The sequence below is a fragment of the Taeniopygia guttata genome, chromosome 4A (genome assembly GCF_048771995.1).
Source record: "Taeniopygia guttata chromosome 4A, bTaeGut7.mat, whole genome shotgun sequence".
NCBI lineage: Eukaryota > Metazoa > Chordata > Aves > Passeriformes > Estrildidae > Taeniopygia > Taeniopygia guttata.
This window is the reverse complement of record NC_133029.1, coordinates 1,577,546-1,605,104: the sequence shown is the minus strand read 5'-3', so window position 1 is coordinate 1,605,104 and position 27,559 is coordinate 1,577,546. Positions and strand designations below refer to the sequence as shown.

Sequence of the window (27,559 nt, the reverse complement as noted above, 5' to 3'; positions counted from 1 at the left end):
TGTTCAGCTGTATTTTTTGTTTTGCTGCCTATTTGTGTACTTATAGGCATGATTAGCATCACTCAGATGATTTGGTGAGCAAAAAGAGCCAAGTAGATAATATTTAACATTATAATATTTAACATTTTTCTCTCTGCAGCTTATCGCCTGAATTTGTTAAAGAGGAAAAAGTTTGGCAGTGTGAAAGAGTAAAAAAAAAAAAAAAAACAAAGAAACTACTAATGTTTGTGTTGGCAAAAATAGGAGTTATTGCACTGAATTATTGCAGTGTCCTGGGCAGCCTGAGCCTTGATTGCAGGTAGATTCTGCCCCCCAGAACTGTGCATGCCTGCCTGCTTTTATCAGCCTGGGGCTGAGATAAAGCTGCAAGGCAGGAGCTGGTTCCACCTGGGCTCTGTGTTTGCACAATGAACAGATGACCTGATAAATGCTGTGCTGCCATTGCAAAAGTCATCTCCCTTCAGAGCCAGTGGTGGAGTTTGTTTCTGCTTATCACTGAATATGTTGAGGTTTTCTACACTCCCCTATTTTTTATTAGATTGAAGAACGATCATGGAGGGTGTAAAAATGACACCCTAGCCTGCAATGTGTATTTCTTTGATTTCCTCAGCTGCCTGAAGATTTGTTGGTGATGGCACATCCTGAGATTAGAAAGTTACAGAATTTCAGGCTGAGCATCTCTCTGAGTGGTTCAGAAAATTTGAGATGTCTCAGTAGAGTTTTAGGATGCAGCAATTATAATATTCAAGGCATAGTTTCTCATTCCTGTCATAAACAAAGCTATTTACCAGGAGTTGTGGATGAGACTTTCTGCAGAGGATGTGAGAGTGATACTGCTTGGAGTATCAGATTGATGTAGGAGGCCAGTGACAAGAAAAATACCATTCATAATAGGAATTTGTGATAATGAAATTAATAGGCAAAATACAGAAGCAAAGTCTGTCAAACATTTTAAGTTATCATAGTTTTTCTAACTTTTTTTTAACAAATAAGCTTTTGGTGCTGTGAGTGACAAAAAGGTGAATAGAAATTCTAACTGCATTTTCATTTTGGATTTTTTTTCTTTGTCAGTTTCCAAGCAAGATAATTTTTCCCTTCACTTAATCAGTTTTTTTATTTAGCACATACAGTTATTCATCTCAGTGCAGTGTGGCTGAAGAAAATAAAGGGATTAAAATAGTCCTTCTGTGAATTTCTTGCTATATTAAATAACTTATGTGTGATTCCTGGAACAACTTTTCCATGATCTGATCCGTGACTGGAATTGTATTTTACCTGAAGATCAATTTGCAAATAATTCAGCTTTAAATGGGAGAGGTTTCCTTTATAATTAGCCCTGCTGCATGCAACACTGGGGAGTCTGATTCAACAATTTAGAAAAGTAATTACAGACTATTCCAAATCTGGCTTTCAGTCCTCGTTTTATTTCAGTGTTTGTGCCTCAGATTGAAGATCTGTGGAGTGCAGAACTCTGGATTCTGTGTTTGCCTTCTGTAGGTGTGTGCACTGATTTCTGTGGTGTTAAAGCACGGGTGCCTAGCTGGGATTGAGAAAGGTGTTCACATTCATGGACTTAAAATGGAAATGTTATTAACAAAGATAAAAAACAACTGAATTGAAAAGCAATTTCAGAGGGAACAAATGGAAAGTTGTACAGAGTTGGCATTAATATTGATTTAGATCTATAAATACATGAATAATAAATATCACTTCTTTCTCCCTTCCAACACACAAACTAAAGTTTATTCCTGTAGAAAACTATTTATTCCTCTAGAAAACAATTTGTTCCTCTAGAAAACAATTTATTCTTCTAGAAATAAACAGGAGCTTTGAAAGCTGTTCCAAGGGGCAGCAGGGCACAGGTTTGGTCACTGGGTTCATGCTTTTCGTTATCCTGCTGCCTGGACAGGAATAACTTTGGCTGTGTGTGTTTTATAAAATACCTGACATGAATTTATTTCTCCACTGAGCCTTAAATGGAGACCTTGTGTGGCTGTTCTGCTTTTCAGCTGGATCATTTAGCCTAATAAGAGACATTAAAACTTACTGAAATCTTTTGCCTACCAGAGCAATCCATGCTGCCACGTGGGTTTTCTGATTTCATACATGGGAAAAATTCAAAGCTTTTTTTCTTTTTTTTAAAGATTGCGAAATTAAGGGAATGATGAATGAAAGAGCAAAAATTACTGCAGATAAAAAAAATTCAAAGCACTGTGCATTCATCTTATCATTAAATGGAACAGCAGCAATTTGTGAACTAATTTTAATTTCCAGTAAGGAACACCATTCATTAGAAGAGAATCCTTTTTATGGGATAAAAGAGCTGCTTTCCTGACAGGCATGTATCCTCATTGATGTGCATTTATGCTCCCTGTTCTGTCTAACCACCATTACAGCCTCACAACCAAATATGAGGGGTTTATTTCCTCACTTGAAGCACTTCAGTTGTACAGAAATGATCCTGGGGACTTGGATGCAGTGGGAATGTTCGGGATTTCATGTGCATTAAAATCAGCTGATAATTCTCTTGTAGATTTTTATAAAGTTTTTGTTCTCACTAGCTGCAAAAATGCCATTTGAAAAGAGTTTATTTGCAAGTGCAAGTCATGACAAAAGGAGAATTATAGTTATTTATCCACAGAAAATACTTTTCCTAATTATTGTGTAGGGACAGAAGTCTATCTACCTTCCTTCTTCTGGATGGGGCATGGATTTTATTTAATTTTAAGTTGCTGTTACATCACAGAAGTTATCAGAGTGTTTTCTTAGGGTGTTGAGCATTTGTTTCAATGGATTCCTTCTGCTTACAGTTCAAAAGGAGCTCTAAGGGGCAGGAAGCTGCAGCTGTTTAAGATGAAACAATGATGAACTTGTTGAACCTTTAGGATTTGCTTAATATCAATAAATTATAATGAGCACCCAGCAGTAGGAGGAAACTTCTATTTGGTATTGATTTTCTAAGACTTTGTAATTTTTGCAGTTGTTTGCATTTAAGCGTGAGAAATTATTTCTTGAAACATAAACTTGTGATTAATTTAACTTTCTATTAGCTTCATACAAGAAAATACGTTTTTTTCTTAATTAAAATACTTAGTGGAAGAAGAAGACTTTGCAGTGCCTGTTGAAGGCACAGCACAGGAAAGTCACGATTTATTTACTGTTGAATCTAGTTTTATGAGTTTTATGTTTAAATGAAAAACATTTTAAGCAATAATTACAAGCCTTACAATGCTGCTTTGCAGTTAATTTTAGTATATAAATTGTTCAAGTTTCAAGGAACTTGTTGAAGCAGAGCCTGTATTTATTTAAGTGACAGGAATACCATTATTTTTTTGCCCTGCTACGGACTCATGTCAATTTGAATTAATTGGTAATAATCTAATCAAATGTTCTTCAGAATATCCACCTTGCACCACCTCTTCTGCAGGGTTTTATGCAAATTGGTTAAAGGAGCAAAGGAGAAAGGCTCACATGGGTGCTGTACATTAAATTTTGCATCTAGGATGCTCTGTTCCAAGTTCTTGGAGCTCTAAGGCAGCAAAATTTGTGATTTGGAGTATTAGATTTGAGATCCCAGTGATGTGCTTGGCTGTCTGACAGCCCCCAGTCTGCCTGCCCCAGATTTGCATTATTTGGTATTGCCCCAAATGCAAGAAAAGAATCCCTAAAATGCACTTTTGAGGAGGAAATTGACAGTGTATCATCTTCTGAGAGGTTACTTTTAAAAACCTTTTATCTCTGCACACTCGCCTGGTATTTAAATGGGGCTGCCAAAGCAACCAAGACACTCTCGATTTAACTGCTCGTGCTTGTAATTCTGAGAAGTGCATCTCAGGGGCTGCTGGATTTCATCAGCACTGCCAGAAAATCCCCCTGCTCAAAGCACACTGATATGAGATGGGAAGATTTAGTTTGTACAAATAATCTGCTTTTCTTTTCCAAACTAGAGGCTTTTTTTTTTTTTTTGAAAATTCAGGGCATCAGTGAATAAACAGAGTTTTCCTTCTCTGTTTTTTTTGCATTGCTAATTGTTTAAGCTTGTGGCATCTCAGCAGTTTGAATCCTATTGAAGGACTGTCCCTGCCAAGTTAAAAATCAGATTACAAGCAATTTGGGCTATATTTGGTTACTTATATTCAATTGACATTATTCAGCTTTAGGGAAAAAGCCACCAGTATTTGATGATGTTGAGCTAAAATGTACTTCAGTTGCTTACTTAGTCTTTGGAGAGTGTGTCTCCCCAGCACATGAAGTGATCTGTGTGTGCAGTGCCGCCTTTCTATAGGTAAAAGTTTGAAAATAAGAAAATCAGTGTGTCAGAAATATGGCCAGAACCTTTTTGCAGTTAAAGGGAACAACATCAGCAACACATTCTGAAATGTCAGCCCTGAGCAGCCCAGCAACACTCACACAAACAGAAGCTGATATGTCTTTATTTGTTTATTTATTTGGAGAGCTTGTTGTTCACTGACAGTTGTGATAGGACTGTTGCCATTCAATTTGATTTCCACTGAGAAATGTCCTCTGTGGCATTTACTAATCCTTTCATTTACCTGATTTTTCACCCTGGAATAAAAAAGCACAATGCCCCCACTAAAAGAGCTTTGAAATATTTGCACGACTGGTGTCAGGTTTGGTGTGGCTGGATGTTTGTCATGAAAATCAATGGATATGATTGAGTTAAGGTGAGGTTAAATGTTCTGATTCTGCTGCAGATAAATATTCCTGCAGCTCATTACCTCTTGTGTTTGCTGGGATGTGCAGCAGGTGAATGCTGTGAATCTCTGGACAAAGTTAACTTATAAAAATATAGTGCTGAAAAAAGGCAAATTATTTTGCTGTTCTAATAGAATGGCTCTCCTTTTCTGGTCGTGGTTGTTGTTTGCTTTGTTGTTTAATACACTAAATGGCAGTGTTGCTAATTATTATCCCAAATAATCATCTTTCTAAATTAGTGGGGGAAAAAATCAATCAGTTTGTCATGATCCCATTAAAACCTTATTTCAGAATTGCTGTGCAGCTTTCTACTCTGGCCATATAAAAGGAAATGCTTGTCCTTCATTTCCTCTTGTGCTTTGAGCATGCATGGTTACTAAGCTGTAACCCTGCTAGAAGTAGATATTTCCCAATTAAAGATGAATTTAACCTTGTGGAAAAACAACTTTAATCTCCTTCTGCTTGGTCAAGTCCAGTTTCCCTATTGAGAGGCAGGATAACATGAACATTTCTGTGGTGGGAGATGCCTGAGAAATTCAGGTTTCAGCAGTTCTAGCCTTCATTTTCCTGCCCTCTGCTTTGTTTATCCTGAGTAAATTCTAAGAAGGATGTGAGAAATCCTGGTGGAAAGGACTGTCAGCCTGCCTTCTGCTCAATCTCAAAGTTTGAAAAGTCAGCCTGGAATCACAAGGGCTTCTTGTGGGGTGTGTGGAGCAGCAGGTTTATCTCGAGCCACACCATCATTCCAAACCCAGAGCTTTGTTTTGCAGCCTCTTTTTCTCAGCTTTAACGAGCCGTGGTGAAGCTTCTGGGATGAACGTGGGTGATTCTGTGTGTGTGTGTGTGTGGGTTTAATCACTCCAAGTATGAAATTCTCCGTAAGGTGTACTGAAATTCTCTATTTTCCTCTGTGGTGCACTAAACATCCAAAGAATTGTTAGTCTGGTTTTATTGCAAACCATCAAGTAACAGACGTGCTGTTGAGATAGTTCATCTGAATGGTTTCATTTGATGTAGTCTGCATGTTGCTTGGTGAAATGGAATTTGGAAAGCTTTAAATTGGTCAGGTCTCATCTGGCAAGATTCCAGATGTTTTTTTTTATCGTAATATGTGTTTTTTACAGTACTCTGCTTGGTACCTGGCTTTGTTCCCTTTATTATATTTATGTATTTTAATATCTTTATGTTCATTGTTGGGAAAAGAATTCTACCCAGGCCTGCATAATTGATCATGAGATATTCCATTCTTTTATGAAGAAAACAAGATATAAGCCAAGAGGGAGCTATTAGTAAATCAGTGTTTCAGTGCTTGACCAGTAATGTGAAAATTGTTGATTTGCTTTGAGACAAGCTGAACCTCAGACTCCAGCTGCCTTAAGGGTGTGAACACAGCCAGATGAGAAGTAACAAAATGTTCAGCAAATAAAGGATCATTCAGGGTCTTCAGGGGCTGGTGGGAAATTAATTTTTATCTGCCTGCTTCAGAGAGAGTCGGTAACAAAATTTAGTCTAAATTACCAGATTAAAAAAAAATCAGTAAATAATTCCTGTGCAAAAAAGCAAAATATGGAAGGTTTGTGGATCAGGAATCAACACCTAATAGTGTGAGGAGCAACTCTGGAGAGATTTTCCTCCACTCTAATGAAGAAAAACATAATGGACTTGTGCATCTAGGAAGATGTGGTTCATGGCAGGATAAATTGTGCACTGTCTTTTTTATGAGGTAAAAATCCAGAAAGTCAACCCAGTAGGGATGGCAGTATTAACAATATGTTCCTCATAAAGTAAAATTAATTATTTGAATATTTGCTAAGGGGTGTTCTTTATTTTGTGGCGCAGAGGGGGCACTGTGATTTCATGAGTTTGTGTTTGTGTAGGTGCCACACGCCAGAGGAGTCAGGGCACTCTGAAAATGTTGGCCAGGGATGAAAGGAGGGCTGGAACCTCACAGAAATACCTGTGGGAGGCCTGGGGAGGAGAAGGAAAAGCAGCACACAGAGACAAAAAATAGGAAAGAAAGAAAAAATGAAAAAAAATGAAAGAAAAGTGTTAGTAATTCATCTTCATGAAAAATCCTCTGATTTTTATGGGAATATTGAATCTGTGAACTAACCTAATACCTTTTGTTTATATGCCCTCAGTCATGTCTAATAAAAGCTTTAGTAAACTTTCCCAGATGCTGAATTTACCCAGTTCAGCTGGGTTTTCAGGCTCTGTGGGGACTCATTTTTTGCTACCTTACTCTTTAAAGGGGTTTTCTCTCCTTGTTTCCCCCTTGTACAGAAAGAATTAAATCTCGTCTTGCCAGACTCAACAATGCTTTTTAAAGAACTTTCCACTCCCTTTCCTATCATGTAATATTTCTTTTCTTTTTTTTTTTTTTCCTCTTTGATCCATCTTAAAGCAAAGTGAAAATGCTCACCATGTTCCAGGTGATAGCTATAGGATTATTTAGGTATAATCTTTGCTTGGATTGAATTTGAAAAGCACCTAATAATGTGTCATGTTTTACTGCACAATGTTCATTTCTCTTACAACCATTTGATGTCAAAAAAAAAAAAAAAAGATAAATCCCTTTGGAAAATGATCCTTTCTATTTTTACTGGTCTGGACTAAGGCAGAGTTTTCATAAAGTTAATAGTTTAAAGTACAAGAACTTTGGAGCATTATAAATGAAAATTGTGCTATGCAAAGCACAATATCAATTTTCTTTGACAGTTTATTTCTATCTTCAGATTTTCACTCTTTTTTACAAAGGAAAGCCCTGATATGAAGAGACACAGGATTATATTGATTCTTTCATAGTGGTTTGTAAGAATTGTGTGAACAGAAGTGTACAGATGTCTGAACATTGCATTGCAGGGGGAATAAGGAGGAAATTGGTAAATGTCACAAATGGGAGGCAGAATGATGTGCAAGAGGTGAAGCTGTGGGACAGTCAGGAATTTCCAGTCCCTTATTTTTTAATTTTTATTTCCTGAGCAGCATACATCCTGTAAATTGTACAGAATGGACTTTTGTACATTGAATTGCAGAGTTGAGATCAGAGATCCCTGTTGGATTTCTGGTTGAATCCCTGAGGTGATGGAGCTCAGTTCTGCTCTGCACCCTGAGACATCCCCAGACTGAGGATCCAGAGAGGACGGGGCACAGGGAAGGAGGAGAGAATAAAACTGAAAAGAGCCTGTGTGGGCTGGCTGGGGACAGAGAGCTTTGACAGCAGTCTGCAGCACGTGGGAAATTATACAGGGCAAAAAAATCATGTCAGGATTCCAAAGAAGAGAATTCCATGAACAGAAATCTACTCCTGTACATGTGCCAGAGATTTAATGGCTCCTTGATTGTGAATCATTGCCTGGGGGAAACTGGGCTTTCATCCTTAAATTTATATTAAACCAAGTTGTCCAGATCACTGAAAGATATTTTTGTAAAGGACTGTGTTTTATTAGAGTGATAATCCATTAGAAATACATTCCCTAATTATTGTATGCTTATTTTAAAATCAGAAATTGAAGGGGAAGTGCACTCTAGAAATCCCTGGAGCTGCAGCTTTTAAATACCAAAATCGAAGTGTCCTGAGATTCTGCTTTAGCAAAGCTCTTGGTGTTTATGGAGCTGCTTTTTGCCCTCCACACTTCTCCACACTCCAAACAAAAACATTTTTTTTTTTCCAAGGCTGAAGTGTTTTGGAGGGGAAGGATGTCGGTGAGTCTGTGAGTCTGCTCTTGGCTTTTCCCCCTGGCCAGAAGAGTTTTTAAGGGATATTTTCAAGTGCCTGCTGTCTGAGATAGAGTGTTGAGGGCTAACTTCACTTTCCTGACTTTTCCTTGATTTAATCCCAGCCACTGGGGCCAAGGCTCTGTGTGGAGGCAGTGCTGAGCTGCCAGAAAATAATTGCCCAATAAGTTATTAATCCCAAATATGTGGGAGCATGTCTGGAGGGGAAAGAGGAGTGGAGGGACGTACACCACCTTACTCAAATCATTTGATGTGTGGTTTTACATAGGCACCTTCAAAATAAATTCATTTTAGTGTAGACTTTCACTTTGATTTTCTCCTGTGCTTGAGTTTGTGAACATTTCATTGCAACAGTTGTTTGTGCTAAACAAATCTCAGTTTGAATAAAGCTATTCTATGCTGGTTTTTTTTAATCCTCAGGTGACATAAAATTCCTCCTTGATTTGGAACATCTGGGCTCTTGAAAGATTGTATAATCAGCAGTTTTTCAGATTTCTCAAAATGAGAAATTGAGGATTTCTGCCATGGCAGACCTAAAGGAAACCTAAAAATACAGGGGGGAAATTCTCTTTTCTTTCCCCAGCCTTTACCAAAAACTTTCTCTTGCTTCAGAAACCATCAGATGTGATTGAAGCTTGTGAAAAGCAGGTGCAGTGACAGCTCAGACATTAATTAAACAGCTGAAGTGAGGAAAAGCTGCATGATCAAAGGGAGGGAACGTGGCTGCAGCTTCCCTGAAAGATTCAGGGCACACCAAGCTGTAATTATTGTTTAAGGCTCCGGATTGTGTGATCCAGATGTAAAAGAATATTCCTAGGAGTGGCCACCAGGCTTTTGCTGAAATACCTAAAAACTGATTTTTAATGTTAGAGCATAACTAACACTTTGTGTTATTTGAAACAGTCATAACTAATTTGAATATAACATGCAAAAGAAATTTTACAACAGCATTTCATTTGTATGAGCTGCATTTCCGTTGTTTCCTTCTTGTTTTTATTCATCTAAAGAGATTTTTATCTAATTGTTCTCCAGGGAAGGGATGCTAGAAATCCATTACTCTGGCAACATTTTCTGTCTGAGATATGCTTGACTATCACATTCTCTGTGTTGCCTTCTAATTAATGCAGGAATAGTGATTAATTGTTTGCCACCACAAAATAAAAAAGATATTTGAGTTTGGAAAAAAGCTACAAATACCATTCTTCATACTGTTTGAAATGATTTAAAAATCAGACTATCACAACTGAGAACTGAGAACTAGATGATTTTTGTTGTCAGGCACTATGAAGACAAAGTTCTGATGTTGATGGAGATAAAGTGTTGCTTTTGCCAGGATGAAAGGTTTGGGTTGCTTTCAGGGCTTTTAGAGCTTTTAAAAACTTTTTAAAACAGGAGTGTGGAATTCAGGAATTATTTCTTTGTGACAATAACAGGAAAAAATTTCTGAATTAAGCAACTTCTTATTTATTTGAATAATAAAGCCCACAAGTGGTTCAGGTTACTTTAGGTTAATGCCTAGCTCTAATTTTGGACTTTTTAAAATACAGATAAGATATTGCCTTCTCTCTAGCCTGTGGCTTTAGAAATTTTACTTTTTGTGCTCTCTTTGGAGAACCAGGTGCTCTTATTTTAAAGTTTTTTTTTTTCACTACCACAGGAAATTCTTAATTTGCCACCTAAAGCTTGGAGCCAACTTTCCCAGTATGAAACAGTTCATGTTTTAAGTTCTGTGGGGGACTTTGCTCTTTGGACTGAATATTTTATAAAGTAGGCCCTTGTTTATCAATTTTTGCCCAGAGACTTCCTCTGGGACTTTTGGAGAATTGAGCAGTGATCTTTGTGTCCTCGTTAACAGAATTATAAATAAAAAAGTAATATTGAAATGATGTTGACAAAGGCTTTCTGCTGTGCATAGCAATGAGGTGGAATCAATGGAAATTGTCTTTGTTCTAGAGAAGTTGGAATGCAGCAAAGTTAGGAACTGAATTGATTGCTTGGAGCTGGGAGGAAGTAAACACAGACAGATTTTTTTAGTGCTTACCAAGGGGAAAGTTTTATGGTCATTTAGGCACAAGTCAGAAAGCTTCATCTTAATTAACATGAATTAATTGTTATTCTGAGATTTTGGGAGAAGGAGCAGGTCCAGCCAGGGTTTTGTTCTTGGATGGTTGTGACGTTTCTGTGCGTCATTCCCACAAACACAAAACCCACTGAAATCCTGTCTTTTTGCAATGAATGCAGTTGTGTTCCATAATTCTGATTGTTAATGATCGTTTCAGGTCCTAATGGCACAAAGGGGGAGGAAGAGCTCTCCTTGCTCCAACACAGCTGAGAATCCACTGTGGTTTCCTTTGTTTGGGTTTTTTCCTGAGCTGTTCTGCCAGACTCTGAATGATGAGGCAATTTGCTTTGTAATGAGAAGGAAATTCTCACACAGAGCTTTTTATGGTGTTTTATTAGGGAATCTTTAAGCTTTTCAGAAGCACATGATTTTGTGTACACAGATAAAGTTGGGCTCCTGCTATGGCTCTTGGCTTCTTTGGGTTCTAAGTTGGGTAGAGTGAAGTGTATTGCAATGAAGAGTTCTGCAGGTTTGTTTTGTTTTGTTTTGTTTTTGCAAAAGCTTCCAACAGGAGGAAAAGATTAGGGATATAATTGTGATTCATAATTATCTGTGTATGCTCCAGAAGTCTTGGCTGCTGTGCAGTCACAGAGATGCATTATGGATGGAGTGAGTGATGAAATAGTTAGCATGTGTTTACACCCTGATAGCAGGTGAAAATAGAGCTATCAGTGGAAATGACTTAGTGCTATTAAAGCTGAATTTCTGTCTTCAGTTAATAAGTTCTGTTTGCATTGCCACAGTTCAATTCAAAGAATGCTCCATTATGAATGAGCTGGGAGATTAGAAACTAAGAGCTCTTGTGCATCCTTCATTAAAGATGACACCATTGACTCAAACTTTCTCTTCTAACAAGTTAAAACAGAGATTTAGCCTGCTGGTTCCTCAAGCCAGCTTGAGAACTGCTCTGCAGTGCTATGCAAGAAAATATGGAAAAAACAAGCTTCTGAATAAAGCACTTTCTGCTACTTGAACAAGCACCTTTAACTTGCTAGGGAAAAAATCTGTGATTTTTGGTTAGGCGTGGCGAGAGTGAAACCAAGTTTAGAGTTTTTAAATGAGCACTTGGTAAAGCTTCTCAGGAAAACTGTTGGAATTAAGGATTGCTGTTACACAAAGCTGACACACCTCACATTCCTCACTAATTTTTTCATGAGATAGTGTTGGCACATCTGGCTGTGCTCCCCTGGAGTTACCCCATTGGCTGAATCACTGCATTTCAAGGGGATGTTTTAAACAGCTAATATATTAGCTGTAGCAAGGTTGGATGAAGCACATAGAGAGTGACAGTAGCTGTGTTAATATTGCATGCTCTATGACTGGGAACTATTGTCTTTACAGCTCTGCCTTGTCTTCTTCAGATTAAGCACAGCTGAAATCCTCAATTCTCTCTTGGCTCCCCCTGTTCATCTGTCTTGCTGACATCCCTTTGTCTTGCAGGCCATCCGTTAAAGATATTTCTTACTTGCAGTTTGGTACTTAATAGATAAAAAATAATAATGTTGAAATTACACTGTCTATTTCTAAAGGGGTGCTTTAAAATATCTCCTCTCAGTAGCAGCACTGGGGTTTTTTAGTGCTTGCTGTTGTTATTTGTTATGTGAGTGCAGCATCAGTGGAGAGCTGGGAGCTCTGTCTCTGCAAATCTGGAATTGTCCAAGTATTTTTCTTTATTTCAGACTTTTCGGTCATTTTTGGGTTTGTATTACATAACATAAGGTTGTTTTTAAAGGATTCACTGAATTAATTTGTACATTTATGTGTATTTTTTCGTGGTGAGTTGCTCACGACAGCAATCTGCTGACTCTAAGGCAATTTGTGTTTTTCTAAAATTTTTAGACTGTGCTCAATAATTCAGTAATGTGCCATTATTACCTATTTAATGTATTCTTGCCATTAAACTTTCATTTCCTTTTGTGCAGTTAAATGTCACTGAAGACTGAACCGCACCAGGTTTATCTTGAGATGAGCAGCTCAACAGTCCAAGCTTGAAATTCTAATCAAGCAGGCTAAACTTGTTTTCAATAAACTGAGAATGAGGTGTTGCCACTGCTGTGGCACTGTATAGGCAGATATTCTTTCAAAATCTTGATTTTATAAATTAATATCCATCACTGAATGGGTTTCTGTTTCTAAATGAACTTCAGGAGCTGCCAGCTTTGCTCTTAGGCCACCGAGGCTTTAGTTGAGAGGATTGCTTGGAAAATTTGATATTGATCAAGTTTTCAATCGTACTTTTAAGAACCAATTTTTAACTGTTTATTTATGTACTCCCCCTTCATTAAAATGGGCACATCCAGGTGGAATGTTTGGAATATTATGGAATACTTTCCTTTCCAAAGGAAGGTATTTTCAGCTCTGTCTGTAGCTCAGCAGCATCCAGGAGCTACAGAAACGCTGTGAACAGAACATCCACCTGAATTTCCATGCTTTATTCTGCAGTTTGCTGTCTGTTTTCTGCAGGATCCCTTCTGGATTTAGTCTAATCTCAATAATAATTATTTTTTTAGGATTTCTCTGTGTGGTTTGCAGCTGGCTGTTGTTGTGCAGAGGTGTGTGAGCAGAACTGGGACTCGTGCAGGTCTGGGCAGAGCAGAATTCTCGTGGAAGGAGCTGCAGGGTTTGTGTGGCTCAGGGAATTTCTGGGGTCCTTTGTGCTTCCATCAGCTCAGCCCACTGTCAGCAGAGCTGCTTTAATCCTGCAGCACATGTGGTTTTCCCAGTGATTTGTCACTTTGTGCCTCCAAACAACCCCACAGAAGAAAAGAGCAGACTAAATTGCACTTGCTTTAAGGCAAACCAATATTTCCTTTAGTAGCTTGCACCCTTCCTCTATTTGCAAAATAATTGTCTTTTTTTATTTTTTTCCACCTAGGGGAAAACAAAAATCACCACGTTTTTCTATTTAAAAGCATTTTGTCAAACTTTTAATGATGGCTGCTGGGATCTCAGCAATCTCAGTCTCATTTCTAGGCTTCCTAAAAAAAAAAAAAAAACCAAAACCACAAGACTTCTGTTGTTCCATGGTGTTTTTTCTCACTAATAATTTCTCAAAGCTGTTTGTCAGTTTGCTGGGACGGGTGGGTGGATATTTCATTTTTGTAAGTTGGGTGAAATTATAGAGTTGAGATTGTGCCTCAAAAAGTGAATCCAACACAGGCAGCCTGAGGCATGAACTGTGTGGCTGGGCTGGAAAGAATCCACAGAGAAGAATTTTGTAATAAAAGGCAAAGAAAATGAGATGTCATACTGTATAATTTTGTCATTGGTGGCTATGCACGTTTTACCTATAAAATATGTGTGTGAGGTGGGGGACGTGGCTTCACTGGGGCAGTGAGATCATAGATTCTCACAGCAAACTAAATTTCACTGTGTGTTTTCATAGAATTCCTTCCATAAAATTGTTAATCTCTTCAATTAAAAAGGCCTACAGTATTTAAAAATTTTATAGAGCAAGTTTTATTCTCTGGCAGTGGCAAATCTTCACCATTGGAAAGGATCATTTAATAGAAGTGTTGGTATGAACACTATATGGTGATATTAATATTATTACTAATAATATTAATTTATAAAAACATCATATTTGGAAGAACATTTTGCACATTTGCAGTTGTACCCTTTGTACTGAGAACTCTTTCCTTGTGTACTATTTCCTTTATTTATTGGGTTTTTTATTCCTTTATTTGTGCTGCATTTGAGTCATTTTCCTTGACAAAAGCTCACAGCTTTGCTGAGAGTGCCCGAGAACAATATGAAAAACTGTCCAACATGCACAACAACATGACAAAATTGTATGAAAATTTGGGAGAATACTTCACCTTTGATCCCAAGGCAATAAGCATAGAAGAATTCTTTGGTGATCTGAGCAACTTCAGAACTCTGTTTTTGGTGAGTAATTCCTGCAAAATATTACATATTTTCTTAGAGATTTTTTTCTCCTAGTTTTAATTCTTTCCTTGTATCTGTATTTTTTTTGGTGTTATGCTTAATTTTGTGTTTTATTCCCTGGCAAAAAATTGGGTGAAGGTTTCCAGAATTATTTAGATTTTGCTCATATTGTCCTCCAGTGTGTAAGTTGACAGCTCAGCTGTGGATAAGGTTGAGCAAAATTTAACTCAACTTTGATATTTTTGCAATGTAATGAATCAGTTTTAATGGACCAGGGCAAACATTAAAAGTTCACAGTTAGGGATGTTTTTTTTGGTGTTTGGTTTTTGGTTTTTTGGGGTTTTATTGGGGTTTTTTTTTGTTTGTTTAGCTTTTGTTTGTTTGTTTGTTTTCTATAAGGGGCAAAAAATTTACAAAAAAGAATTAAGATTTTCTGCAACATTTCGATGCTGGCAAGAAGTTTCCCCAGAGGAAAAATATGCTGAAATTCCTTAAATCTGTGGGATTTACTTTGAAAAAGTACTAAGTACTGATAAGAATTCAAGAGCAATCAGATAAGACTGGGGGTAGAGAACATCTCCAGGCATCCCCTGGAGCGTGCACACGTTTGTCTGTGTTACATTTGTCTGCTCACGTGGCTGTAATTCCTCCCCAAATTCTCTCAGTGCTTGGGTGATTGGCTGAAGTGTAATTCCTGATATTTTATAACCATTCATGGCTCATTTTTTTCCTCCTTGCCATTCTTTTATGTTCTTGCTAGTGGCTGTCTGTTGGATAAAGCTCCTTTCTTGTGCCATGATTTTAGATGTTCTGAAGTCCTCCAGGCTGCTGGAGTGTCACAGGAATTCACTAAAGCATTTCCACAGGATTTTCCTTTGCCAGTGGAACTCCACTCAAATTCAAGGCTGGAGAATAAAGAAAACACAACAAGGTGTATCCTCTTGGAGCTGCCAACTGCAGAGAAATTGAATAAAAAGTAGCAAGAAGGGTGGTTTGTTGTGGGTTTTCTATTTTCCCTCCTTGCAGTTAAAGATCCACTGGACAATAATGCTTCTTTAATATTTAAAACTCTTCTGAAGAAGAAATATTTTTTAGATTTTTAGTCGTTTATTCAATTGAAAGCAAACACAAATTTCCATTGTCCTTGAGGACAACTGCAACCTGATGCAACATCGAGCCCAAAGGGATCAGGCTCTTATCAAATAATGATTAATCAGTTGCCTGGAGCAAGAGTTTGTTCTTTTCCATTTTTTTCCTTAAACTTGCTGTCTCACACTCTTTATCAAGTGACCTGTAATGTTTTCAGGCTGCCACTTTCTGAATGTTTATTTGTGTTGGTGGCAAAGGATTTAAAAACATCCACCAAATCTGTCATGCCTACATCTGTAAATGGACATAAACTTCCTTTCAGGCTGATTGTGCTGTGGAAGTTGTATGAAATATGCACCTCAGCATAAAATTGGAAAATTTCCTTTTTTTAAATTTTTTTTCCCTTTTTTCTTAAAATTTCTTTTTTTTTCTTTTTCATTTAAAAACCCAATTTTTAAATGTTTAAATTTTGTTTGCTCTCCTGGCTTCCTTTTTATGCAGATGGTCTTAAAGGTGAATTTTAAGTCTAAAAAAGCAAAGTTGTTTTTGAAGCAGGAAAAGGGATTTTTGGGTCTAGTTGCATGAAATGCAGAGAGGCTGTTTTGTTCAGTGGAGTGGTATTTTTTTATCTGGTAGACAATTTTATCAGTGGTGACTGCTTCCCTCACGTTGGTGTAAATGCAGCTCTTTGAATAAGGAATTAAATCTTAAAATACATTAAAATGTACTTAGAGAGCAGGGGCTGTGTTCCAGTTTCAGGCCGTGTTTAAGCAGATGTGAGTGACTGATCAGGTGGCAGAATGAGAGATGGCTTTGGGAAAACACCAGTGAGATAAATTGTCCTTTTGTATCAGCACTGCTATTGATGGATGGCTGCTGTGTGCCCTGCACTGCAGCGTCCCCAGAGTGAAAATCTCCCCAAAATGAGGAGGCACATTCAGGGATCAGCACACTGAACACTTTTTATTGGTGCCCACCACTCTGGGCTCCAGGATTTTGTGAGATTGATGCCCCGAGCCAGACAGGACAAGAACATCTGTTATGTTGCCTTCATACCAAACAGGTTTTCCCACAGTGGATTCGGTGTCCTGAGTATAAATGTACCTGTAAAACCCTTCCTTCTTCCTGATATTTGTTTGTTTATTACTTGCTCCAAAGGAAGTTTCAAGCTCTGTGACTCAGGAGTGGTTTTTGTGGTGGCTTTTTTCAAGTGTCCCTGGAATGCAGCAGGTCATTTGCTACAGAAATACAACTCAATGAATCTGCAATACATAAATAAATACATAATAAACATCTGATTTACCATGAAATACAGCGCGTATCAGGCTAAATTCCCAGCTTTCAAACTCATAAATTGAGTTTGTAATTCAGGAGTGGTTTAAAAGAAAGGCTCTATTTATTCATTGTTCTCCCTGGTTATTTGTCTGGGAATACACTTCATCCCTTCTGCCTAAAAAGTAACAGTTTTTTAATGCAGCCTGAAAGATAACAGTTTCCAGCTAGCGGGAAGCTGGGAAAAAATAAAGAATAATGAGCAAGAAGTATTTTCTTCAGCGAAATTTCCCAAGAGGTGGTAGCAGAAGTGAAACACTGTCCTTATTAACAGGCAATATACAGCAAACCCTTCCTCCCCCTGCCCCAAACCCAAAATACAAACCTTTTGTGAGCTCTCAGTTCTCACCTGAGTGTGTACATTCAGCTAGTGCTGAGCAGAATGGGTTTTAATCATTATCCTGAACAAATGGGGAATTGGGGGTGGCCTAGGAAAGGATGCAGGTGGTGGAATTCACACAGGAGCAGTAACTCAGTTTATTTACAAGGGGTTAGTGCTGCTAGATAAGTGCTTTATTCATGATGTAAAACACGAGGATGGAATTTCTCTTGGAAGCTCCTCAAAAGGTGTAAAAATAAATAATAATTTAAAAATAATAAACTGAGTTCAAGTAAACTGTGTTGGTAAGTGTAGAACCAGCTGCCTGGTTGGAGTTGGGATTTTTTTCTGACCCAGGTTGTTTCTCCCTTGAGGTGGCTGCCTTTGTGGATGGGGTAAAAACACTGGATGCCATATTTCAGGGTAGAGATGCCATTGATTAGGGAATATTTTCAAAAGTTATAGGAAGAACATGGTCCAGAGAAAAACATGAAGTCAAATTTCCTGATCTTGAAAGGAACAGGATTTAAAAGTTGTCTTTAGTTTTTGTTCTGTTTTATATTCAGTGCTGGTAGCAGCGAGTCCAACTGAGAAATATCATTATTTCCAGGCATTATCTTTGGAAGTTTGTAATATTTAAATGAGGATTTTGAATCCTCATTCCACTCTAAAAGCAAGGCATAGTTTGGGATTTTGGCTGAGGCAGAGCTTAAGCTGTTGAAAAGCTCTTGTGAAGCAGTGCCTTCATTACCTGCTCTGAGCGAGCCCTTGGGGCTGGTCTGAGGCCAGGAGAGACCCTTGCACGGAGGATGTGTGCAGGCTGCAGATGCCAACATCTGCACTCACACATTGCTGAAAAGCTCTTGTGTTAAATGAACCTGACTTCTCTACAATCTCCCCAGTTTTGTTGTTTCACATATGTAATCTTAGCCTCATCATTCTGTTTGTTCCTATATGCCATTAGGATAATTTGATGATTGGAATCCGTGTTTGTCTTAATTGTGATTTCAGATTGATCACTGCATTATTGCAGCTTCATTTTGCGTGCTGATGTTGGAGTCAATTACAGCTCATTCACTTCCTGAAGTTCCTATTTGCTTGCTTGGCACGTGTAGGGAAATCCAGGCAGGCTAATGGAGCTGGATAATCCTGTCAGAACACAGAGTGGAGCGTGAAGTGGAAGGTGTAAGAAACCTCAAGTTAAAAGCTGCAGCTGTGGGAGCGTGTCCCTGCAGTGTTGTTTTTTTCTACATTTGTTATTTCTGTGCAGCGTAATGCCACACACCCTCTGCAGTGCCTCCTTCCACACTCCACCAACCATGTCTTTCAGGAAGTCTGCAAAATCTTTCCAAGCCAGGCGTTTTTATTTTGTATTTAATTGCATTTTGTCCTTATATAGAACACTGGTGTAATTCTCACAGTCTCTTTTAAAACGTGTCAAGAATTTCTACCCAGAAACTTTGAAACCTTTCAGCAGGTCACATTCAAGGTCCTGCTATTAAAAGGAGTAATTCACTTTTTCTACTGGATTCAGGCCCTTGTATGAACAGTTCTTACTGACTTATCTTAGAATGAGTTTTTGTTAAAAAGTCTAAAGGATTGTGCTCACATGATGATGTGCCAAAATACTGATTTGTCTCTTCCTTGATCCAGAAAATTGCTTTTGGAGCAAAACAATAATTGTTCTGTCCTGGGCCTTGGTTTCTCTTTTAGGGTTGTGCCCAAACAGACAACATTTGTTTTCCTGGTGTTTTCAAGTTGTGTGTTTTTTGTAAAGACCATGCCACAGCTTTGTTTTTGTGTGTGGAAGCTCTGTCAGGAATAACCTGAACGAGGTGAGAGTGTTTATTCTGCTATCCAAATATTGATGGACAGGAGCAGTTAAACCAGCCCCAAACCTGTCCATTTGAGCACCATTAATAATTATTCCAACTTCTACAGTCGAGTAATTAAGTGATGCCACCACTGGGGTGGCCCTGCTGCAGGAGCCACTGTCCCAACCTCTCCTCTCTGCTTCTCTGCCACCCAGCAGGAATTCAATTTGTCTGCTCTTGTTTAATGCCAGCTCCTTACATCTCTTTTCCATTATTTTCACGGGGATAACAATGTATTTAAATGTGTTATCCTCCCAGGAACACCCCTGGAAGATCTCCCTGTTACATGTCAACTGATTGCTCAATCTGCTGTATTTTAACTCTGAATTTCTGTAGATTAACTTCCAGATAATCTGACTTCTGGCTGAAGGAGATTATTTTGCTGGAAGTTCAGCTGACATATTTTGCAGTTGCAAGGCAAATTTGGGGAAGGCCTGAGGGATCAGAGGCAGCCCTCATTATTGGTGCATGACCGCTTTGTAGCCAGCTGCATCTTTAATATCCAGGGAGATTTGTGCATTACAGTTTGTTTGCTTTCTTCTGGTTTTTAATAATTTACCTCCGAGAGTCTATTTACAACCGTGTCGATGTGTGAATATGTTTGTCTGTCAAAACTTAAGATATGTGCAGAATGCAAGAGATGCATTAATTTTTTATTTGCTTCTTAAGGAAGCCAAGCTGTAAACTGGCAGTGCTGAGTACCAGAGCTGCACTTCAGTGAATCCTAATAAACACAAGGGGGAACATCAAACTCTGTGCTTCCTCAACTAACTCACTTAAAAAGAGATAATATTCCTTGCTGAATCTCTTTGCTCTGCTAGGAGAGACAATAATTCAGTTTTGGTTTTATTATAACAAAGGAAACCCACTCAAACTTTCCCTAACTTTTAATTTGCTGTTGAATTAGCAAAACTGCTTGCCCTTATACACCAACCAAAATAACAGAGGGTCATGAAAAGCACATCAATAAAAGGGTTTTATGCATTTAAATATTTCTGTCTGCTGAGATTCGCTCAAAAATTATTTTCCCTTTTGCATGTTTTCAGAAGACAGCATCTAGATGAGTACTTTTCAAATGTGTTCTCAAGCTGTTGAGAAGGCTTTTATTCTTACCAGAGGATCATTTCTTTGTCTGATTTCTGGCTGTTAGATTAGTTTACTTTTAGTTGGAGAATAAATTTAGTTGTCTAGTAGATCCCTGTGAAGAGCAGCAAGTTCTTTGTCGCTGTGGAACTGTATTGCAGTATCAAACCTGCTGATTTTTATTCCCTCTTTTAAAAGCAATGCCAATTACAGAGCTATTTTTATTTTTAGTCTTCAAACTGATCTTTACCTTGTGAAGTAATTTCGCCTGTAAAACTACACAGAAGGGGGATCACTGGCATTTGATAGTTGAAAAAAACCCTGCTAATCTGGAATAGCACTGTTCTGTTTTAGAAGAAATCCACTGCAACTCAAATGCTTGCAAGAGAAAAGGTCTGGGGGAATCTAAATGCATGCCATGAGAGAGAAAAATAACCCTTTGCCGTGCAGCTGTAGGAAATGGAACTGAAAGGATTGATGTAATTCAGGCAGAGCAAATGCTGTAGAAACCACTGTACACCTGAGTCAAAATTCTCTTTATTTACATTAATCATCTGTCAGTTTTGAGAAACTGTGATCAAATTTGTTAGCAATATTAATTTAAACATAAAGTATGCTTATAAATATAGATGAAAATAGATTTATTTTGCTTTCTGCACTGACTTTGATAGCAGGTGGGAGTATGTTCTTGCCAATGATTTATTTCCAGCTTTCATCTAACTCTAAGTGTATAGCAGTAAATGACATAACAAATATGGAATGGTCAAGAGTCCAACTGCCTGATGGAGGGGAATAACAAGCAAGTCCATTCCAGGAGGTGGATGGGTGTAAACAGATAAAAAGGGCTACTCTCACACAGAGTTATCAGTATTTTCTTATCTTGCTGTTCTTCAAGAAGATTAAACCCTTCTCTTTTTTTTTTTTTTTTTTTTTTTTGAATGGCTTTTTGGTTTTTTTAATCACCACTGGTATCCATTGTTTTATGAAGTGCAGCCTGAATCTTCCTGCAGATAGAACTCATAGATTTGGTTGCTCAAGGAGAATTTCTTCTCTTGTGTTTTCTGAATTTTAGACATCCAGACTAGCTATTTCAACAAAAAAATTTTGATGAAATATATTTAAATTCTAGCACTTGAGTTTCAGCCACTTTGTAATTGAATTTCCATCCTAGTGGACACTTGGTTTCCTCCCCACTCATCTCTTCTAAGAGGATGGCACAGGTTTAAAGTAGACTTTCAATCTTAATAGGGAAAAATACAAACATGTTGCTGCAGAAATCTTTTTTTTTCCTTCATCATAAATACAAAGGTATTTCAGTTTCCATTGCTCTGATCAATAATTTCCACATGTACAAATAATGTTGTGTTCCCTCCAAGGTTTTTGTCAAGCCCCAGGTTTTTACTCCTGTGCAAAGCAGGTTATTTTGGTTTTCCTCAGTGGACAGACACTCACATTCCTTTCCTCTCATGCAGGAGGCATTAAAAGAAAACAACAAAAGGAGAGAACTGGAGGAGAAAACCAAGAGGGCCAAGCTGGCCAAGGAGAAGGCAGAGCGCGAGAGGCTGGAGAGGCAGAAGAAGAAGCAGCAGCTGATTGATATGAACAAAGGTAAGGCAGCATTTTTAGCTGAGAGATTCTCATTAAAAAGGCAAAACTAAGTCAGCAGTAACAAACTGAAGGGTATTTCGGATTAATATCAGAACTACTTGCTGATGGTTCTGAAAGCTGGAAAAAGTTCACTTTTCAAAGTGGAAAATTCTGTTTTGTTTCAGCCTACCTGGTCATGTCATTCCATTTCTGCCACTTAATGTGTGCAATGTTCCTTTCAAAGCGTGCTGTTGTGAATTATTGGCTTTTTTGCATTTGAAGCACTTAATTGATTTTTTTTTTTCCTTATGGATTGAATTCCAAGAAGTGTCTTCCTTGCTTTGTTGTTAATTTCATTCTGTAAACATCTCTGTAATCAAGGTATTGTGGCAATTAATGTCTTTATTTTTGGGCTTGGGGGTCTGTGTTAGGATGGATGTTCTCCCAGTAGTCCTATTAGGGGCTGGAAAATCTAGTTGAGCTCGGAGCCTGAGTACAGAGTGACATTTCAGCACGATAAAAAGCAATGTGTTGAGCTTGTCAGCTGGGAGAATATTGCATTTCACATGAGACCTCTGTGACAGAGAGGCAGGTAAGGAAGCAGAAGGAATGGGATGGGCTTGATATTGATGTTGTGCAGATTTCCAGAAGGCTGTAAAATAGAGGCTTTATTCCTTACCTGACTCCAGAAGGCAAGTAGAGGTAGAATTGGATTTAGGCAAGAGATCATTTGCAGTTTTTTGTTCAGTTTCTATGAGTTTGTGTTAATCTGCTAATCTGCCCCAGCAATAAAAACACCTGTCCTTGTTATCCATTTGACAGGCCCTGCTCAGGGCTGATGCTGCAATGGTACCACAAATCCTGTTATCTCTGGCCTTGCTTGAACTGGCACTGGCACTGCATGGGATGTTCTGTACCAGAAATTCTTTTCTACACATGACAAACTTTATTATCAGATCATTTCAGGATTAGTCTAATTTCAGTGTAGCTATAAACAAAATGTAAAATTTAAACAAAGGGGGATGCATAAATACATCTTCTTTTCTTAATGAAGTTAAACCAGTGAAGGTTTCTAATGAGACTTTTCTAATCCATTCTTTCAATATATGAATAATATTTATTTAATATCTGCCACCTGACAAACAAAAAGTCCATGGTAATAAGGACAGGCATTTCTGAGAGGGGGATGAGAAGCAGTTAAACATCCCTTCACCAGCCCGCCTCTGCCAGATGCTCAGGAGGTTTATTTCAGCTGCCATGGGGCTCTGGATGTTTGGTGAGCTGGTGGAAGGTGAGGAAAGCCCCCGGGAGCCTTTTCTCAGTGGCCTGGGCTGTGCTGGGGGGCTGGAGCTCTCTTTGAACAAAACTTCTGCAATTCCTCAGCTCAGCCCCGGGAGCACACCTGCATTTTGCTGCATCCCTTCCCTTTCCAAGCAGGTGAGCAGTGGCACAAATCACACTGACAACACTCTGCTTTCCAGCATGAAAGCCTTTTCCTATTAAATGATACAAGTAAAGTTCAATTTTGCATTGTAGTCCTCTCTCAATGAAAATGCAAATATATGAATGTCTTTACATGGCCCAGCGCACCAAAACTGCCATTTAAATAACTAATGTTTGGAAACTTGTGACACAAAGTTAGTTTAATACTTCTAAAATATTTTTTTCCAATTTGTAAATATTTTAAAACATCCATTTCATATATTACAGCTCTGCTGCTGTGGTAGGAGGAGGGCTAAACCTCCATCCCCAGTGGATTCCATTGCATTGATATTCAATTGACTATTTTTGCCAAATAACTAATTTTGTTTTTTGATGCAGCTACTTCTGTGTGCTCATTGCTGCTTATATAAATAGTTTGTAAATTTGTCTAAGTGAATGTGACACAGCAGGCTTAGAGGAAGGAGGCAGATGTCCTCTCAAGCTGTCACTTGGACAAGGTGATTCTCACCCAAAGGCTCATTTTAACCTCACCCCCTCTCAGCTCTTTCTCTGCATCTCTCAGAGTCAAATTTGATCTCAGTGCTGCAGCCTTGGAGGTCAGAGCAATTGAAGCATTTCCAGCTTCTTGTGCAGTTCTAGAAGTATTTTTCCTGTTTTCTGACTATTCAGTGACCACTTGTTGTGGTCACTGGAGAATCCAGATTAGGTTAGTTATAATTTACTAAAAATTAATATCTGTTTCTTGGTGTTACTATAGAAAACCACAGTGTGGCCAGAACCAAGAATTGTTCTGAATATGCCCTAGTGGTGAAGAAACTCAGGCTTTGCCACTATTTTTAAGACCACTTTACTCAGTTTGGTGGTTTTGTGCTTTGTGTAACTGAGCTGCCACATAAATTACATCTATTACATGTAAATGGATAAAAAAAACCTGCTGAACATTCCAAAATATTTAAAGATGAACGCAAAAATATATTTAAAAAACCTCTATAAAAAGGAATATTCCAAAAAGTTATCAAGATTGTTAGCATTAGGTGAAAATCCCAGGTTTCCTGGTGAGGTTTGGAGGCACAGGAAGGTTTGTGCCTTGTGCACCACCCACGGAGCTGAAGCTTCACAGCTCCAATCATGAACAATTTTTCTCCTAATGGGAGATGAATTGGGAGGAGAAGCCTTTCATGACTTGCACCTGATCCAGCATCTGCAGAATTCTTGGAGCATTGCTTCTGTGTGCTTGTCTGAAATAGAGAGAGAAGAAGAGTTGGAGAATTCAGCTTCAAGGTGTCTACCTGCAATTCTGATGCAAATGTTATTTAATCAGAAACAGTCTTGCTCTTCATTACATCTGATTACCATGGCAATTAAAATCACCTTTTAACTACCAGTATTCGGATAAAAGATAGAATGAGCTTTCTCAGTCCCAATTAGGGTTGAATTAATTGTTTTGAAGACCTATTAACATTCTCCCCTAATGCAGATGAGGATAATGCAAGTGCAGTTCTGTGCTGGAGATTGATGGATATTCCTGCTTTCCCTTTCCAAGTATCCCCATAGAAGATTTCATGGGTTTTTTATTCAGACTGGTGTGTTCTGTTTCCTTGAGCTGGTGTTTGATTTCTCTGGTGCAGGATATAATTCCAGGGGTTGCTTTTGCTGCAGTTTTCTAATGATTTTGTGCTTTTGTGGTTGGTTTGTCTTCCTTCCACGTCCTTTAGCATAAACAGAAATCCATACCGAGCTTATTATGAGTTACATGTTCTTTTGTAAATGTCTTTTTGGATTCCAGTATTGGCTGGTGATTGTATGGGGTACCTGGAGTGGTAAATCTTGGGTCTTATTTATATTGTAAAGATTATTAGTTTGTGGTGCTGGATGTCAATGAGGCAACTGTTCAAACTCCTGTGGGAAGTCATTATTTTTCATATTGACGTTGATGGTCTGTTTGAATATGCTGCACACCTCCTGAAACCTGATATTCACAGAACAAAAACCAGATTGAGCTTTGCATTAGGCTTAAAGGTGAGCAGGTACAGGTTTGAGTTTTCCTTCTCAAAGCAATCCTGCAGGAATTACTAAAAACCTTTGTGAGATCTGTTTGTGCAGGAGTTTAACGTGGTCCTGAGAATGGGGTGAGTGTCAGAATTACTGAACTGCTAAATGGGTCAGGAACAGCTGAGGAGAAATGCAAATGGATGGGAGAATGGACAGAAGTTAGAAAGAAATTACAGCTTGAAATTTAATCTCACCTTTAAATTTTTTTCTCTGGAAAAATTTGGTTTTGATAATGAAGATGGCTCATATGGTACCTTCTGATTGAGTTTATTGGGGGGAAAATTATTAGACTGAAAAATCTCTGATTGGGATAATTGCAGGGAAGAAAGAAAAACTGGATTCTTTTCCCTTAAAAGTAGGTTTCTCAGGGACTATTTACTGAACAGTAGCAAGTTGTAACTTCAGGGAGTTTTCTATGCAAATTCAACTTTTCCTTAGAGAAATTGTTTGTGTTTCAAACAGTAGGTGCTGTTCTGTTATTAATTTTGAAAGTAGCCTTAATTTTGTTTATCTCAATTTAACTGCTGCATAACAGGTGATATTTTGTAGAACTTGCAATGTTAAAAAGCATTGCAGAAATAATTATTGATCAGCATTTCTAGGAGTTTGGTTCAGGAATCAGGGTGGGATGGGCTGAGGAGCAGCAGAACCCTTGGCTCTGTGTGAGGGCTGCTCAGTGGTAAGAAAAACCCCCCTGAATTATCAAATTTCCAGTTCCAAAACACAGCCCCCACCAGCTGCTGTGAGAAAAATTCACCCTATCAGTCAAAACCATCATCAATATTAAATCAAAAAAGAAAGCAAAAAGTCATCAAGAATGTGTAAGAACTCCCCTTTCCTTGAAATGTGTTCCCAAAACTCCTTTTTTCCCCTAAAATGTTAGAGCAGTTGTTCAATAGGAAGGAAATTATTAACAATGATCAGAGCATTGATGATTTGTCCTGCCTTACGTATCTGCTCATCACAGAAATTAAAAGTAGCTCAGTACTGTAATTAAAATATAGCCTGGGAACTGCAGCAGAACTTTATTTACAGGTGTCGTTACTGAGGTATCACATGGGATTTTTAGGGTGTTTTTGTTTTGTTTTTTTTTTTTTGGTGAGCTGCACAATCTTTTTTTTCCCACACAGAGGCAATCTCTTCCCATTTGTCCCAGATAATTCCCATTACAGCCTGTTTGAGGTGTGGTCCTTGCAGGAAGAGGCTCCAGGGGCCGTGTGGGGGCATCTCAGTGAGGTCACAGCAGACTTTGACCACTGGGACATTTTCTCCCAATAAATAAAAAAATGTGCGTTTTAAACATTGTTTTCAGTAGCCTGCCTGTACAACAAAGCACTTTTTTTTTCTTCTATTAATTTAAGCCTGAGGTCAGGTTCTCAACAACAATATTCTTAATTGGTGTGTAAACAAGGCTTTGCCTTGTTTTTAAACTGACATGAGCTGGGGGTTCACTTCTCACTCACACTGTCCTAACTTGTTCTCCTCTAATTAAAAAGTAAATAAGAGGCACGAGACACCACTCTGCTGCAAGCTGCAGAGCAGGGCTGCTTCCTGGAGATATTTATTATGCATGCAAAATGAATATAGCAAATGAATAAAATGCAAATATATGAGGAGAACACAAAAACACGCTTTCCCAAAGACATTGAGAGCTGACCTTTTTAAGTGGAATATATTGTAATTAAAAATTCTGGTGCTGGTTATGAATAAAAAGTCTTGTTTAAAAGTTTCTACAGGACACATATTAGACTTTGAAAAGTGCTTAAAAGTTCAAAGCAAGTACAAGATGTGAACAGAAGCATAATTTTAAAACCCTTTGGAGGCAGCATGTGTTACCTAACGTGGTATTTGACTGGACTCTCTCAGTAAGGGCCCAGATTTATGAAAAAATTCCTGTAAAATTCCTGTAAACCATTGCCCAAATGGCTGTGAAATATCTACACTTCTTATTAACTTAGGTCAGTTTGCAATCAGTAATTTGTAATAATGAGTACAAAATGCTTTGCAAGTGTGTGGCAAGCACATTTCTCCCTCTCTCAGGATTTTTCATAGAGGTGCACAGAGAGAAATGAAAGAAAAAACAATTTCTATTTCTACTCCTTATTTTTCCTATGTAAAATGTGTTTAGAGAATTATTTACCTAGAGTAAATACTTGATCAGATTCTAGTGAGGATTGTTTGAGCCTGATGGCCAATCCAATCCACCAATATCTAAACTCTCGAGACAGGGCCACAAGTTGTATAAAAATTAGAGATAGAAAAAGTAGTATATAGTTTTAGTATCTTCCTTTTTATATAGTATATTAATGTATTTTA

General features: G+C 38.1%; 1 protein-coding gene across 6 annotated transcripts in view; it reads left to right on the top strand.

The window, feature by feature from the left end:
• DIAPH2 (diaphanous related formin 2) overlaps positions 1 to 27,559 on the top strand; it is a 170,455-nt gene that overhangs the window by 87,520 nt on the left and 55,376 nt on the right. For all 6 annotated transcript variants that reach the window (XR_012055916.1, XR_012055915.1, XM_072929021.1 and 3 more), the window contains 2 exons: positions 14,301 to 14,464; positions 21,634 to 21,769. Coding sequence is in view for 4 of the 6 variants with exons in the window: in XM_072929021.1 (XP_072785122.1) it covers positions 14,301 to 14,464; positions 21,634 to 21,769 (300 nt within the window). In the remaining 2 variants the exon portion in view is untranslated. The remainder of the gene's footprint in view (positions 1 to 14,300; positions 14,465 to 21,633; positions 21,770 to 27,559) is intronic.